General features: G+C 41.3%; 1 protein-coding gene across 1 annotated transcript in view; it reads left to right on the plus strand.

The window, feature by feature from the left end:
• Window positions 1–352: 352 nt before the first annotated feature.
• LOC137375644 (gamma-aminobutyric acid receptor subunit alpha-6-like) overlaps window positions 353–13301 on the plus strand; it is a 32391-nt gene continuing 19442 nt past the window's right edge. Inside the window, exons 1-6 of the mRNA XM_068043027.1 lie at window positions 353–483; window positions 676–806; window positions 1136–1203; window positions 1712–1932; window positions 2026–2108; window positions 12647–12790. Of these exons, the coding sequence (XP_067899128.1) occupies window positions 353–483; window positions 676–806; window positions 1136–1203; window positions 1712–1932; window positions 2026–2108; window positions 12647–12790 (778 nt within the window). The remainder of the gene's footprint in view (window positions 484–675; window positions 807–1135; window positions 1204–1711; window positions 1933–2025; window positions 2109–12646; window positions 12791–13301) is intronic.

Raw genomic sequence — 13301 nt, forward strand, 5'->3', positions numbered from 1 at the left:
TAAATAAATATAGTATCAGAAGAAACGCAGTAATTTGCAATCTAATCTCTCTCGTCTGGGTATCCATGCCTTGCCAGGATTCCTGACGGCTCCTCGCTAATTCCTGCCAAAAGTATCAGTGGATTTCTTGCTTTTAATCTCCCATGATGCCTTATTCGATTATTGTCAATGCTCGCCATCCCGTACCGGCTGTTAAACTCTTTAGTTTTAAACTGAGACACTCAGTTGAGCCTCGACAGCAGCAGAGAAATAAAAGGAGAGTGGAAATTGCCTCCTTCAAGCGCAAAAGGCTCAGCTTTGAGGTACTAAAGTGTTATTTTATCATTTCTGTTACTCCTCGTGAAATGGCACAATGACGGCAAAAGTGAGGAGGCTTGGAATATGGGACATGCAAATGGTTACTGCTGACATGAGATCTGTGGTTGCAATGCCTACCAGCCGCGTGGGTTTACTGATTTTTGTCTGTTGCACAGCACTGTGGTGGTGAGTCTATCTTATTTACATTTCTACCAAGTTGAATCCCTTTTTTATTCTCCCCACGCATTTTATTATGATGTAGTTTTTTAATGTAGTATTTGAATAAATTGATAGTCAAGCAAACAAAAAAGACGAGCACTTTTATTTTCTTTGATTACCAAAGGCGCCCTTGACCTCAATGTTAATTTGTATTTACAGTATAGGGGAGTCGCTCGGAAAGAGCTCTTCCAATCAAGACAATGAAGTAAGAGTTCATTCGGAAAACATCACACGTATTCTCGATAGACTTCTTGATGGATATGACAACAGGCTACGACCCGGGTTTGGAGGTAAATAATTATGTTTTTTTTTCACGTACTCTTTCGCCTTGCAACAGAGTCAAACCTATTCGCACTCCTTTTATGACGTACTTCTTAATCGATACGATTTCAAGGCTGAACTCATCGTAAATGTTTACACTCTATTGCAGACGGGTCCATAGTAACACTTTTGCAAGGAGCGAGATGATGTTGGAACTCAATGCCTCCTATAAACATTGTCGCGCAAACTTTGTTTATTTTTTAAAAATGTAATCTATATTCTTCACTTGAAGATATTGTGCGCTCACAGAAACGCGCAACCCAAGATGAGCTTTTAAACCTTGTTTGGTCTTTTCTAGGTCCTGTTACTGAAGTGAAAACCGACATATATGTGACAAGTTTCGGTCCTGTATCTGACGTCGAAATGGTATGACACTGAAAATTAAAAAGATTCACTCGTGTTACTAATCTTCGTTTTTTGTTCAAGGAAAAACACATAATAGACTTGCTTCCCATTTCACCGCCTGCAGTCACGTTCGTACTGGTTTTATTATTTTGGCATCTGAGTCATTAAAGGAGATTATTCGCCTTAATCTGTTTGACAATCCCTGTCGCCAACGGTCTCAGTGATCGGTTCATTTTTTTGCAGCAATCAACGCTATACTAAAATACCGTAATCGCTTGGAGAAAGAAATCTTTCTCTTTTTAAGGAGGCTAAGCAAATCTCTAAACATGTCAAATCACTAGAAAGTCAGAGTTTATTATTTATAGTATGGATACTAACACTAAGCAATCCAATGAGCTCTTGTCGCTTTGTGTATGGTAAGACATTAGTGACTCTGGATTATGTATCTACAAAGTGACCATGTTGTATTCATGCAGTAAAAAGTGACGCAATGTAATATTTTAGAAAGATTTTTATTATACCCCAACAGGAATATACGATGGATGTCTTTTTCCGTCAAACTTGGATTGATAAGAGGTTGAAATTTGATGGGCCCATTGAAATCCTTAGACTGAATAACTTAATGGTCAGCAAAATTTGGACTCCGGACACTTTTTTCAGAAATGGGAAAACGTCCATCGCTCACAACATGACGACTCCCAACAAGCTTTTCAGGATCATGCAAAACGGCACCATACTTTACACCATGAGGTTGGGCATAGTACTTTGGTGGGACATTGCATTGTTCCATTTGATAACTACATAATATTTAACATAAAATATGTTTTTCTCCTCCGATTTCAGGCTCACCATAAATGCGGCGTGTCCAATGAGACTAGTGAACTTCCCAATGGACGGGCATGCGTGTCCTTTGAAGTTCGGCAGCTGTAAGTGCGTTTTAGGCGTTTCTTCATCAAAACTGAGAACTATCAACATACTAGGTCACTAGCGGGCTGATGAATTACAGGGCTAGGGTTCGGAAGTCTTCTGAAATCTTACAAGAACCTCTGCAGTATACATTCTAGAAGAGCAAAAGGCCACTAAACTTAATACTGCAAATTGCAGATAACCATTTATAAATCAGTTTAGCATACATAGCGTGAGGCTTGTTTATTGGTAACACTTTTGCCTGTGAGAAGGTTGTGGGTTCAAATTTAGGGACTAGAGCACATAATCTGGGCTGACTGTTGTGCAGCAGTGCATGTTAACTAGGCCCTGTTTGCCCTCTCATGTGGGTGTAAAATATCCCTTGGCACTATTCAAAGTCGAGCAGGGGTATTATCCCCTTCTTGGCCAATATCTGTTCCTAAAATAGATTGCCCCTGGTCATTATGACATTGCTGTTTGTGAGAGTTTGCTGTGCGCAAATTGCTTGCTGCTTTCTTACATTTCAACAGTGACTACACTTTGGAGAAGCACTTAATTGGCTGTAGAGCACTTTGGGACATCCTGAGGTTGTAAACTACATTATATAAATGCAATTTCTTTCTTTAAATATATCTGTAGTGACCTAATAAGTAACTGGCAATGATGTACACCACACTATATATTCTTGCATATAACGGGTCTTGTTAAGGTCATAGCTGTGAGAATGAAATTTGAGCAGAATATGAAGGTTAGCGATGTCACATACGATTGAATTACATCCTCAAATTCACTGCCAGTTGTTTTATACTGTAACATCTTGTATATTTTTTCTTTGTGTATTTTTTATGTTATCTAGGGCAGTGGTTGAAGAGCCTCTTTTCAAATGGATTAGTAATCATGGACCCTCCCCCCCCCCCAACTTCCCCTATCTAAATTAAAATACTGTATAATAGTCATAATATGAAAGTGATGTACATAAAGGGTGTTTTAATAATTCTTTAAACAAAACAAGTATTTACTTACAGGTAACAGTAAGATGTGTGTGCCTGCTTCTCACTGCAGAGTCTGTCTTTCCTTGGCAGGAGCACAGACAAAGCAGGAGCAAGGAGGAAGCAGAACATGGAGTGAGCAGGGGAATGGGGAAAGCACAGCATGGAGAAAGTACTAGGGGAGTACAGGGAGAGCAGGGGCATGGGCAGAACAGAGCGCAGAGAAAGCACTTGGGGAGCATGGGGTGAGCAGGAGCATGGGGCGAGCAGGGCACACCTCTGGCTGCCACTTGCTTGCTTATTCGTGATCATTGCACTTTCATATTATTTCGTGAACCCCTGGAAAATCGCTAGGGATGCCCAGGGGTCTGTGGAGCTTAGTTTGAGAAACATTGGGGGCGCATTAATACCTAAAAGTCTTGAGTTGGTACAAAGCAATTGTGACTTTGTAGAAACACTAAAGTACCACTGTAAATCTGGAGTCAAGGCTAGACTGGACTCCAAAGTGAAATGGAGTGAGACTCCCTGGAGGGGATAATCTCACATTCCTTTAGTTTGGCACAAAATTGAGTGTAAACCCAGTGTGGTACCAATCTGTTTAATAAATTGTTCATGAGATTCCCTTAGCACTTTATAAACCCATCTAACTTCAACTTAAATATTGGGAGAATAGGAATTTTCTTTTTCCTAATTTCTAAGAGATAATTCTACCCACAGCTGTATTCAGCACGCCCACAGCTCTCTTCCAGTCAAGATTTCTAAAGTTTCAGTTTGGCAAGAGAACTGAGATGCAAATGCGGTTCTGTCTAGTTGGAAACTTAGATTGGTGGCTGCAGTGTAAATACATCTTAATCTCAGTTGTAATCCATATCTAGTTGCAACTTAAATGGATTTTTTCCAACCAAAATTACAACTATAAAAGAGTTATGGAACATACATACCAATGTGACTCACACATTGGGGGTGAAATTGGTCTAGGGTAATAGTGAATTTAGATATGTTTTGCACCCCGTTTGATTTGTTTCTTCATTTAAGGTCAAGGGAAAAGAAAATTGAATAGAGTGTAAAAGAGGCTGCCAAATTACTATGGCCATTTTTTGGTACTGCACAAGGCCAATTTCACCCCCGTTGACTTTTTAATATGTGTTTTTAAAATGGTCTCCCATCTCTTCTGCGGGCTGTAACTCAAGCCACAGTATGATCATATAGGTTCCCTTCTGTACTGACTCAAGCAGCCATTCATCTTGTGTCAGCATTGATGGTGAGTGTCAGTTGCTGGGAGACATCATCAAGGGATTGGAATTTTCTGTGGAGGTGTAATCGGGACATTACACCCAAACGTGTGCCCGTTCCTGCATCCATTTTGTCAATGTGTATTGAGACCTAAATTTCCTGTGAAATGGATGTAAATTTTTTTTTATTCATTCATGGGATGTGGGCATTGCTGGCTAGGCCAGCATTTATTGTCTATCCCGAATTGCCCTTGAGAAGGTGGTGGTGAGCTGCCTTCTTAAACCGCTGCAGTCCATGTGGGGTAGGTAGACCCACAGTGCTGTTAGGAAGGGAGTTCCAGGATTTTGACCCAGCGACAGTGATAATGGCAATATAGTTCCAAGTCAGGGTGGTGTGGCTTGGAGGGGAACTTGCAGTGGTGTATTCCCATGCATTTGCTGCCCTTGTCCTTCTAGGTGGTAGAGGTCGCAGGTTTGGAAAGTGCTGTATAAGGAGCCTTAGAGCATTGCTGCAGTGCATCATCTAGATGGTACACACTGCTTCCACTGTGCATCGGTGGTGGAGGGAGTGAATGTTTGTGCATGGGGTGCCAATCAAGTGGGCTGCTTTGTCCTGGATGGTGTCGAGCTTCTTGAGTGTTGTTGGAGCTTCACCCATCCAGGCAAGTGGAGAGTATTCCATCACATTCCTGACTTGTGCCTTGTAGATGGTGGACAGGCTTTGGGGAGTCAGGAGGTGAGTTACTTGCCTCAGGATTTCTAGCCTCTGACCTGCTCTTGTAGCCACAGTATTTATATAGCTACTCCAGTTCAGTTTCTGGTTAATGGTCACCCCCAGAATGTTAATAGTGGGGGATTCAGCGATGGTAATGTCATTGATTGTCAAGGGGAGATGATTCGATTCTTGTTGGAGATGGTCATAGCCTGGCACGTGTGTGGTGTGAATATTATTTTCCACTTGTCAGCCCAAGCCTGGATATTGTCCAGGTCTTACTGCATTTCTACACAGACTGCTTCAGTATCTGAGGAGTCGCGAATGGTGCTGAACGATGTGCAATCATCAGCAAACGTCCCGACTTCTGACCTTATGATTGAAGGAAGGTCATTGAGGAAGCAGCTGAAGATGGTTGGGCCTAGGGCACTACCCTGAGGAACTCCTGCAGTGATGTCCTGGAGCTCAGATGATTGACCTCCAACAACCACAACCATCTGACTTTGTGCTAGGTATGACTCCAACCAGTGGAGAGTTTTCCCCCTGATTCCCATTGACTCCAGTTTTGCTAGGGCTCCTTGATGCCATATTTGGTCAAATGCTACCTTGATGTCAAGGGCAGTCACTGTCACCTCGCCTCTTGAGTTCGGCAGTTTTGTCCATATTTGAACCAAAGCTGTAATGAGGTAGGGAGCTGAGTGACCCTGGCGGAACCCAAACTGAGTATCACTGAGTGGGTTATTGCTAAGCAAGTGCCGCTTGACAGCACTGTTGATGACACCTTCCATCACTTTACTGATGATTGAGAGTAGACTGATGGGGTGGTAATTGGGTGGGTTGGACTTGTCCTGCTTTTCGTGTATTGGACATATCTGGGCAATTTTCTACATTGCTGGGTAGGTGCCAGTGTTACAGCTGTACTGGTACAACTTGGCTAGAAGCACGGCAAGTTCTGGAGCACAGGTCTACAGTACTATTGCTGGAATATTGTCAAGGCTCATAGACTTTGCAGTATCCAGTGCCTTCTGTCGTTTCTTGATATCATGCAGAGTGAACCGAATTGGTTGAAGTCTGTCATCTGTGATGCTGGGGACTTCAGGAGGAGGCCGAGATGGATCATGAACTCGGCACTTCTGGCTGAAGATTGTTGCAAATGCTTAAGCCTTATTTTTTACACTGTTGTGCTGGGCTCCCCCATCATTGAGGATGGGGATGTTTGTGGAGCCATCTCCTCCAGTTAGTTGTTTAATCATCCACCACCATTCACAGCTGGACGTGACAGGACTGCAGAGCTTAGATTTGATCCATTGCTTAAGGGATCGCTTAGCTCTATCTATCGCATGCTGCTTACGCAGTTTGGGACACGTAGTCCTGGGTTATGGCTTCACTAGGTTGACACCTCATTTTGAAGTATGCCTGGTGCTGCTCCTGGCATGCCCTTCTGCACTCCTCACTGAACCAGAGTTGGTCTCCCAGCTTGATAGTTGTGGTAGAGTGAGGGATATGCCGTGCTATGAGGTTACAGATTGTGGTTGAGTACAATTCTGCTGCTGCTGATGGCCTACAGCGCCTCATGGATGCCCAGTTTTGCATTGCTAGATCTGTTCGAAATCTATCCATTTAGAAAGATGGTAGTGCCACACAACACAATGGAGGGTATCCTTAATGTGAAGGCTGGACTTTATCTCCACAAGGACTGTGCGGTGGTCACTCCTACCAATACTGTCATGGACAGATGCATCTGCAGCAGGCAGATTGGTGAGGACGAGTTCAAGTATGTTTTTCCCCTTTGTTGGTTTCGTGACCATCTGCTGCATACCCTGTCTAGCAGCTATGTCCTATAGGACTCTGCCAGCTCAGTCAGTAGTGGTGCCACCGAGCCACTGTTGGTGATGGACATTGAAGTCCCCTTGCCACCCTCAGTGCTTCCTCTAAGGGCTGTTCAACACAGAGGTGCTGATACATCAACTGAGGGAGGGCGGTAGGTGGTAATCAGCAGGAGGTTTCCTTGCCCATGTTTGACCAGATTCCATGAAACATCATGGGGTCTGGAGTCGATGATCAGGATTCCCAGGGCAACTTCCTCCCGACTGTGTACCACTGTTGGGTCTGTCCTGCTGGTGGCACAGGACGTACCCGGGGATGGTGATCGCGGTGTCTGGGACATTGTCTGTAAGGTATGATTCCGTGAGTATGGTTATGTCGGGCTGTTGCTTGACTAGTCTGTGGGGCAGCTCGTCCAACTTTTGCACAAGCACCCAGATGTTAGTAAGGAGGACTTTGCAGGGTCGACAGGGCTGGGTTTGTTGTTGTCATTTCCGGTGCCTAGGTCGATGTCAGGTGGTCTGTCCAGTTTCATTCTTTATTGGTTAGATACCACTGAGTTCCTTGCTAGGTCATTTAAAAGTCAACCACAATGCTGTGGGTCTGGAGTCACATGTAGGCCAGACCAGGTAAGGACAGCAGATTTCTTTACCTAAAGGACATTAGTGAACCAGATAGGTTTTTAACAACAATTAACAGTGGCTTCATGGCCATCATTAGACTAGATTTTAATTCCAGATTTATTAATTGAATTCAAATTCCACCTTCTGCTGTGGTGGAATTCCCCAGAGCAATATCCTGGGTCTCTGGGTTACTAGTCCAGTGACAATACCATTCTGCCAACGTCTCCCCTCGAGATTGCCCTTGAGAAGGTGGTGGTGGAGCTTCCTTCTTGAACCGCTGCAGTCTTTGGGGTGTAGGTACACCAACAGTGCTGTTGGGAAGGGAGTTCCAGGATTTTGACCTAGCTACAGTGAAGGAAACATGATCATAAACAAATGGAAATCAGTGCGAACAAATGCTGCTCAAAGAAATTACTGAAGTCATGCAATATATTCCTTCTTTAAATATGGAATTTCACGTTTAAAGCCATCTAAATATTGTTCAGGGCACAGTATGTTTAAGAACAAACAATTGTGGAAGTTCTTTCATTTTTAATGTAACTTAAAATTATGACATGCATTCAAAGAATCAGAAAGTACAACAGAGGTCTCAAAATCACAATAAGACATCAGAAAAATTGATATTGTTGCACCTACAATTCTGAGCATAATTTTACACCTGTTTTGAACCAACATAGCTGCAGGAAATCCATGTGTATGGATGATTAGTTTGAGGGTGGAGTCATAATGAGTCGAGATCTATTTGGTTGCAGGAATCATTGACATAAAAGAACAAAGAAATTTAGATGCAGTGTAATTACGTGCATAACATGCTTGCTGTCAGGTGTCAGCCCTGGGTCATTGATAGCAGTCTCACTTCTCAGTCAGAACGTTCTGGGTTCAAGTCTTACTACAGAGATTTGCATACATGACCTAAGCTGACACTGCAGTCCTGAGTGACTGCTGCATTGCCGGAGGTGCCATCTTTCAAATCAGACACTAAACTGAGGTTCCATTTACCCTCCCTGGTGACTGTAAAAGATTCCATGGCACTATTGAAAGAAGAGTAGGCAAGTTCTGACCAATATTTATTACTCAACCTATACCACTCAAGTTCAGTTGGTCATTTGTTTCATTGCTGTGGGACCTTGCTGTGTGCAAATTGGCTATTGTGTTCCCTACATTACTACAATGACTTCACAACAAAAAGTACTTCATTGACTCTGAAGTGCTTTTGAATGTCCTAAGGTCATGATAGGCACTACATAAATGCAATTTCTTTCTTTTCACCCACATTTCCTTGATCTTTTATGCCAGATATTTACTTTATCGTCTGATCGCATGTAAATGCACAGGAAATTCCACCCCCAGATGTCTAAACATGCACATTTTGTGCTGCTGGTCGTTAAATAACAATCAGAAGCAAAAGTCCTGTCTGTATTTTACTTTCCAACCCGGAGACACTAAGGTCAATTATAGTGTCACAACTGCTGACCTAGCTGAGATCAACTAATTCAGCAAAGACTGAGAATTGTACCTGGGACATTCCTAGTTTATGTGGCTTAGACTATCATGTGAATTACCTACCCTGGACTTAATGGTAATATACACTCAAACATGGTTTCTATTTTTCCCCACTATGCCATCTTAATATTCTTGTACAGCAGAGACAGCATGACACAGCTGAAATTTAACCTAAACAGGTATTAAATTTGGTGGAAAGTGATCCAAGTCTTTTTTGTGTGAGGATAAAGAGTGGTTTATTAATACTAGTACCACTCAGTATATATTGCAGAACTTCATACAACAATTGTGGAAATCTCAGCATGATTTACTGCCAACGGGTTATGAGTTTCAAATTCAGAAACATATTCACATATGTCTCATTCCTTTTCATTCCTCTATTCTTCCCTATAACAGTCATGCCAAAACACATTTACTAGCTACCTATGCCTCTAACTTACTCCTGATCTGTTTCTTGAATTTTCCTTCTTTCTTTTCTACATCTTATTATTTTCCATTTCTCTCCAAATCTTCCCACTCCTTTGTATCAGATTGATGTTTTTCCTTGATTTTTTTTTCCTTGTTGTATTTACTGCCTTTGGCTTGCTTCTTATGTTTCTGTTGTTGTCACTTAGCTTGATATTCTCTTTCATGCTGCTCTCCCAGATTTTCACTCTTAGGGGACTTTATGGTACTTGCCTTTTTTGTTATTTAATATAATTGGTAGCTCATGCAAATACAGGCTAAGGGCCCAATTTTCCACTGCATTTTGAAGATAAGAAATATCCCTTTTTCTCAAAAATCACATAATAAATTCAGAACCTTAAAAAGTGAAAACCACAAGGCTTGCTTTGGAAATATATCATTTATCAATATGTGTTGAAAATGGAACATATGTTGATTCATTGTAAATATTACACAATAGCCAACTATAATATGTAAGCTGTAACATTTGTTTATAGTTTATTTTCCCAAATTCATGACTTTCTAGCACCTCTTCAATATACTTGTTCCTCTGTGGTTCTGATAAATGTAAGGAATAGGCCAGTAACAGTCCAGTAACATACTAATATTAACTCATATCAATAGGCATATATAAATGAGCTTCATGGCTTTAAAGGTCAATACAGCCTGGTACTCAGAAAACCACATCATCAGTGAGAATGGTGATTAAAAACCTCTACCTACCCATAGTGCAAATTAAAAAGTGCAAAGAACATCTTAAAACTATGTACAGCAGCTCGAATGTCGTTATTTCAGTCCAGTTTCTAATCCATAAATCCACACCATTGGTTGCAAACATCTTGATTTACAACAATGACCCATGCTCCATAATAGCAGCCCCAGACACACAAATGTTAAAGTATAGTGTTTAGAAACATTTAAGAGCAGTTTCTGCTAAGAGCCAGTTTGCTCCCTTCAGAGACCCCCTTGTATTTCAGGAGCACGAAAGGCAAAATTTTTCATTGATGGCTAGTTTTCACAGAAATAAAGTGGAGAAAAAGTGCAGAATGCTACTTTTTATTCAGCCCTACTTTTGAACAAAGATTAGCAACAGAGGAACGTACTCTATGCATTCCTATTAAGAGACACTGGGTCCTAAATTTATTAGCACTCGAAACTGGGCATGATTCGGCAGGCATGCAGCACCGCTGCGCCACAACAGAGGGGCTTGAAGACAGTCCTGAATTGATCCATGGACCTTATCATCACACTTCTGGTGAGCTGCAGGCACCAGTCAGGCACCTCGATGCAACTCGCCTGTCATATCTAACCAATTATGGCTAGTACCAATGCCCGCAGGTAAGCCCAGAGGGGGCAGGTGAAGCCCTCAGTTGCTTTGTGGAGTCAGGAGGAGTAGTCCTGACAGTTATGGAAGTTTTATGGCCTCTTTCTGAGCGCTCTTTTAAGGACCATTCGTTTGATTGCACAAGACCTGGAAATACTAGTCACAACTTGCACATCCCCAGGGTCACCTGAAAAAAAGACCCTGACCAATTTGGCAGTGGCACAAATGCCCATGCAAATCAGGTGCAGCCTCTGCCCTGCTAAATTGGTTATTGTTGTGGCGATTTTATGGTTGTACCTCGAAATTGCAACAGTGTTGAATTTGTGCCTCAGTCATTCCTCAAAGTTTTCAATCAGTTCTAATTCACTTAAATTGATAGCAAGAAATCTCTAAGTTGTACGGATCCTATTAGAAAGTTATTGTGATGTATGTTACAGATTTCTCCAATTAAGAAACACATGTGGTTTAGAAGCAATTTATCCCAATATGTCATCAGAGGCATGTTAGTATCAAGATAACAAGGAGTTTTTGAGGGATATTCTTGATACAACAGAAGCAAGCCACTTTTCTTGACAAAATGAACTAATTCTTAACAGGCCATAAAAAGTAACCAATTTAATGTGTAATTTATCTAACGATCTCTCAGGAAAGAGCAAAGCCTTATAATTAGTGATGCTTAAAGTGGCATTATCATTTTGGAAAACATATCACAAATTATTGTCTTTGTGGTCAACATATCACAGTGTCGATTTTAACTACTCATGGTGACCAAGCAGGCGTGGATGCCAAATGGGCATCCCACTGCAGCTTGCCGATTTTGGGTGGGCAGTCAGCTAGCACCCACACACAGAGCCAGCCAACACACAGAGCCAGCCAATATTCAGATCCAGAAATGGGGAAGGATGCAATTCCAGGGGAGGCCTCAAGCAGGCAGGAAGTAACCTGGATTTGTTTTTTTGTGTGCTCAGGAGGAGCTCCTCTTAACCCCAAAAAAGAGTTAGATATTTTCTGGGTTGTTTTGTAAGCGGCCTCTAGTGGTCTCTTTCAGGACCACTGATTATGCCACTCACTGTACAGTGAGAGGTCCATCCATTTGTACCTTGAAATTGCAATGTATGTAGGACCCCATTTTGTGTCCGATAACGATGCTTTCTCTTGCTTCAGGTAGGCAATTAGACCACACTTGTAAGGCTCCAGGCAAAATAGTGCTGGGCAGATTAAGTGGAAATGCATTTAGTGCAGCATTCTAATTTTAGGGTCGCTACCACCCTGTTCTCAGTGAGCTGAGGTAACATTGGCCCTCACAGATCGACCTAATGCTATTTTGATTATAATTTTAACAAAAACTAAGGTATCCTATATTAACTGCTCGAGAGTAAACATTCCTAGGTGACATTTTTGAAGCAAGTTGTATTAAAAAGTAAGCATTGTAGATAATTCCCTAATAAAGAAAAGCAGAAAACAAGCAAACCAGTTCATATTTCAATTGAATTCCATGGCACATCTAACAAAATAAATCATGGTTGTCTCCCTTTTCAGTGTTCTAAAGTTATATTTTCTGTTCACCAGACTGAAAAATGTTCAGTGTTAAATTGAAAAATACTATAAGGTTGTGGATTCAGGCAACTGAAGTAAACAAAAATGTTCATAGGAATCCAGTCATCAGGTTGGCAGAAGTGAACTGTCAACAGCCCATACAATTTCTGAATTAGTTCTAGTATTTGTCCACTTTTTTTTAGCTATTTGGTTTTCCAGGAGGCCTTCTGTTGCTGTGCTTGCAAATCATTATTGACATAAATGAGCGTGGTAGTACTATTAACTGGTGAAAACTGTTTATTGGGTAATTAAAAAAGAAACCAGCAGTATATGATGGGAGCATCAGCTGAAACATGACATTCAATTTGCAGATGCCTATCCTAGAAGCGAAATCATTTACACATGGAAGAAGGGCCCCTTGTACTCAGTAGAAGTACCAGATGAATCTTCAAGTCTGCTTCAGTATGACCTTATAGGCCAAACAGTGTCCAGTGAAACTATGAAATCCAACACAGGCAAGTGGAATTATTTTGCAGTAATGTATTTTAATATTCAACTATAGAATGTTTATAACTTCACAAATAATAGAAGTCAAGTTTTACTTTTTAATACAAAGTTCTCAATTATGTCAGCTGAAATCGGAAGAGGTAATATGTTGGTAGAACAAGATGATTTACCCTGTACCCATCAATACATGGATGGAATTGGCTAGCTGAATTTGAAAATTTTGTGATTTTGATATTAGAAATAGCAATGCTTGAGAAGATGTGTTTTGATATTTGATGTGATTAATGCACAACAATGCATGAATTGGTTTGTGTTGCAAGACTACAACACATTGAGAGGTTAAATTATGTCCTGTTAATGCAGCACAAGTGGTTTTTACAGTCACCAAGATGTGTTATTTTTTGACACTACATTCCTACTTATATAACTCTACATAATAACAAGTACTTGCCATTTGATGAAAATTAGATTTGAATGGTAAGCTTCCAGATGGCAGGCACCTGCAATTCTACAACATGA

This window comes from Heterodontus francisci, chromosome 12, assembly GCF_036365525.1.
Source record: "Heterodontus francisci isolate sHetFra1 chromosome 12, sHetFra1.hap1, whole genome shotgun sequence".
NCBI classification, from domain to species: Eukaryota; Metazoa; Chordata; class Chondrichthyes; order Heterodontiformes; family Heterodontidae; genus Heterodontus; species Heterodontus francisci.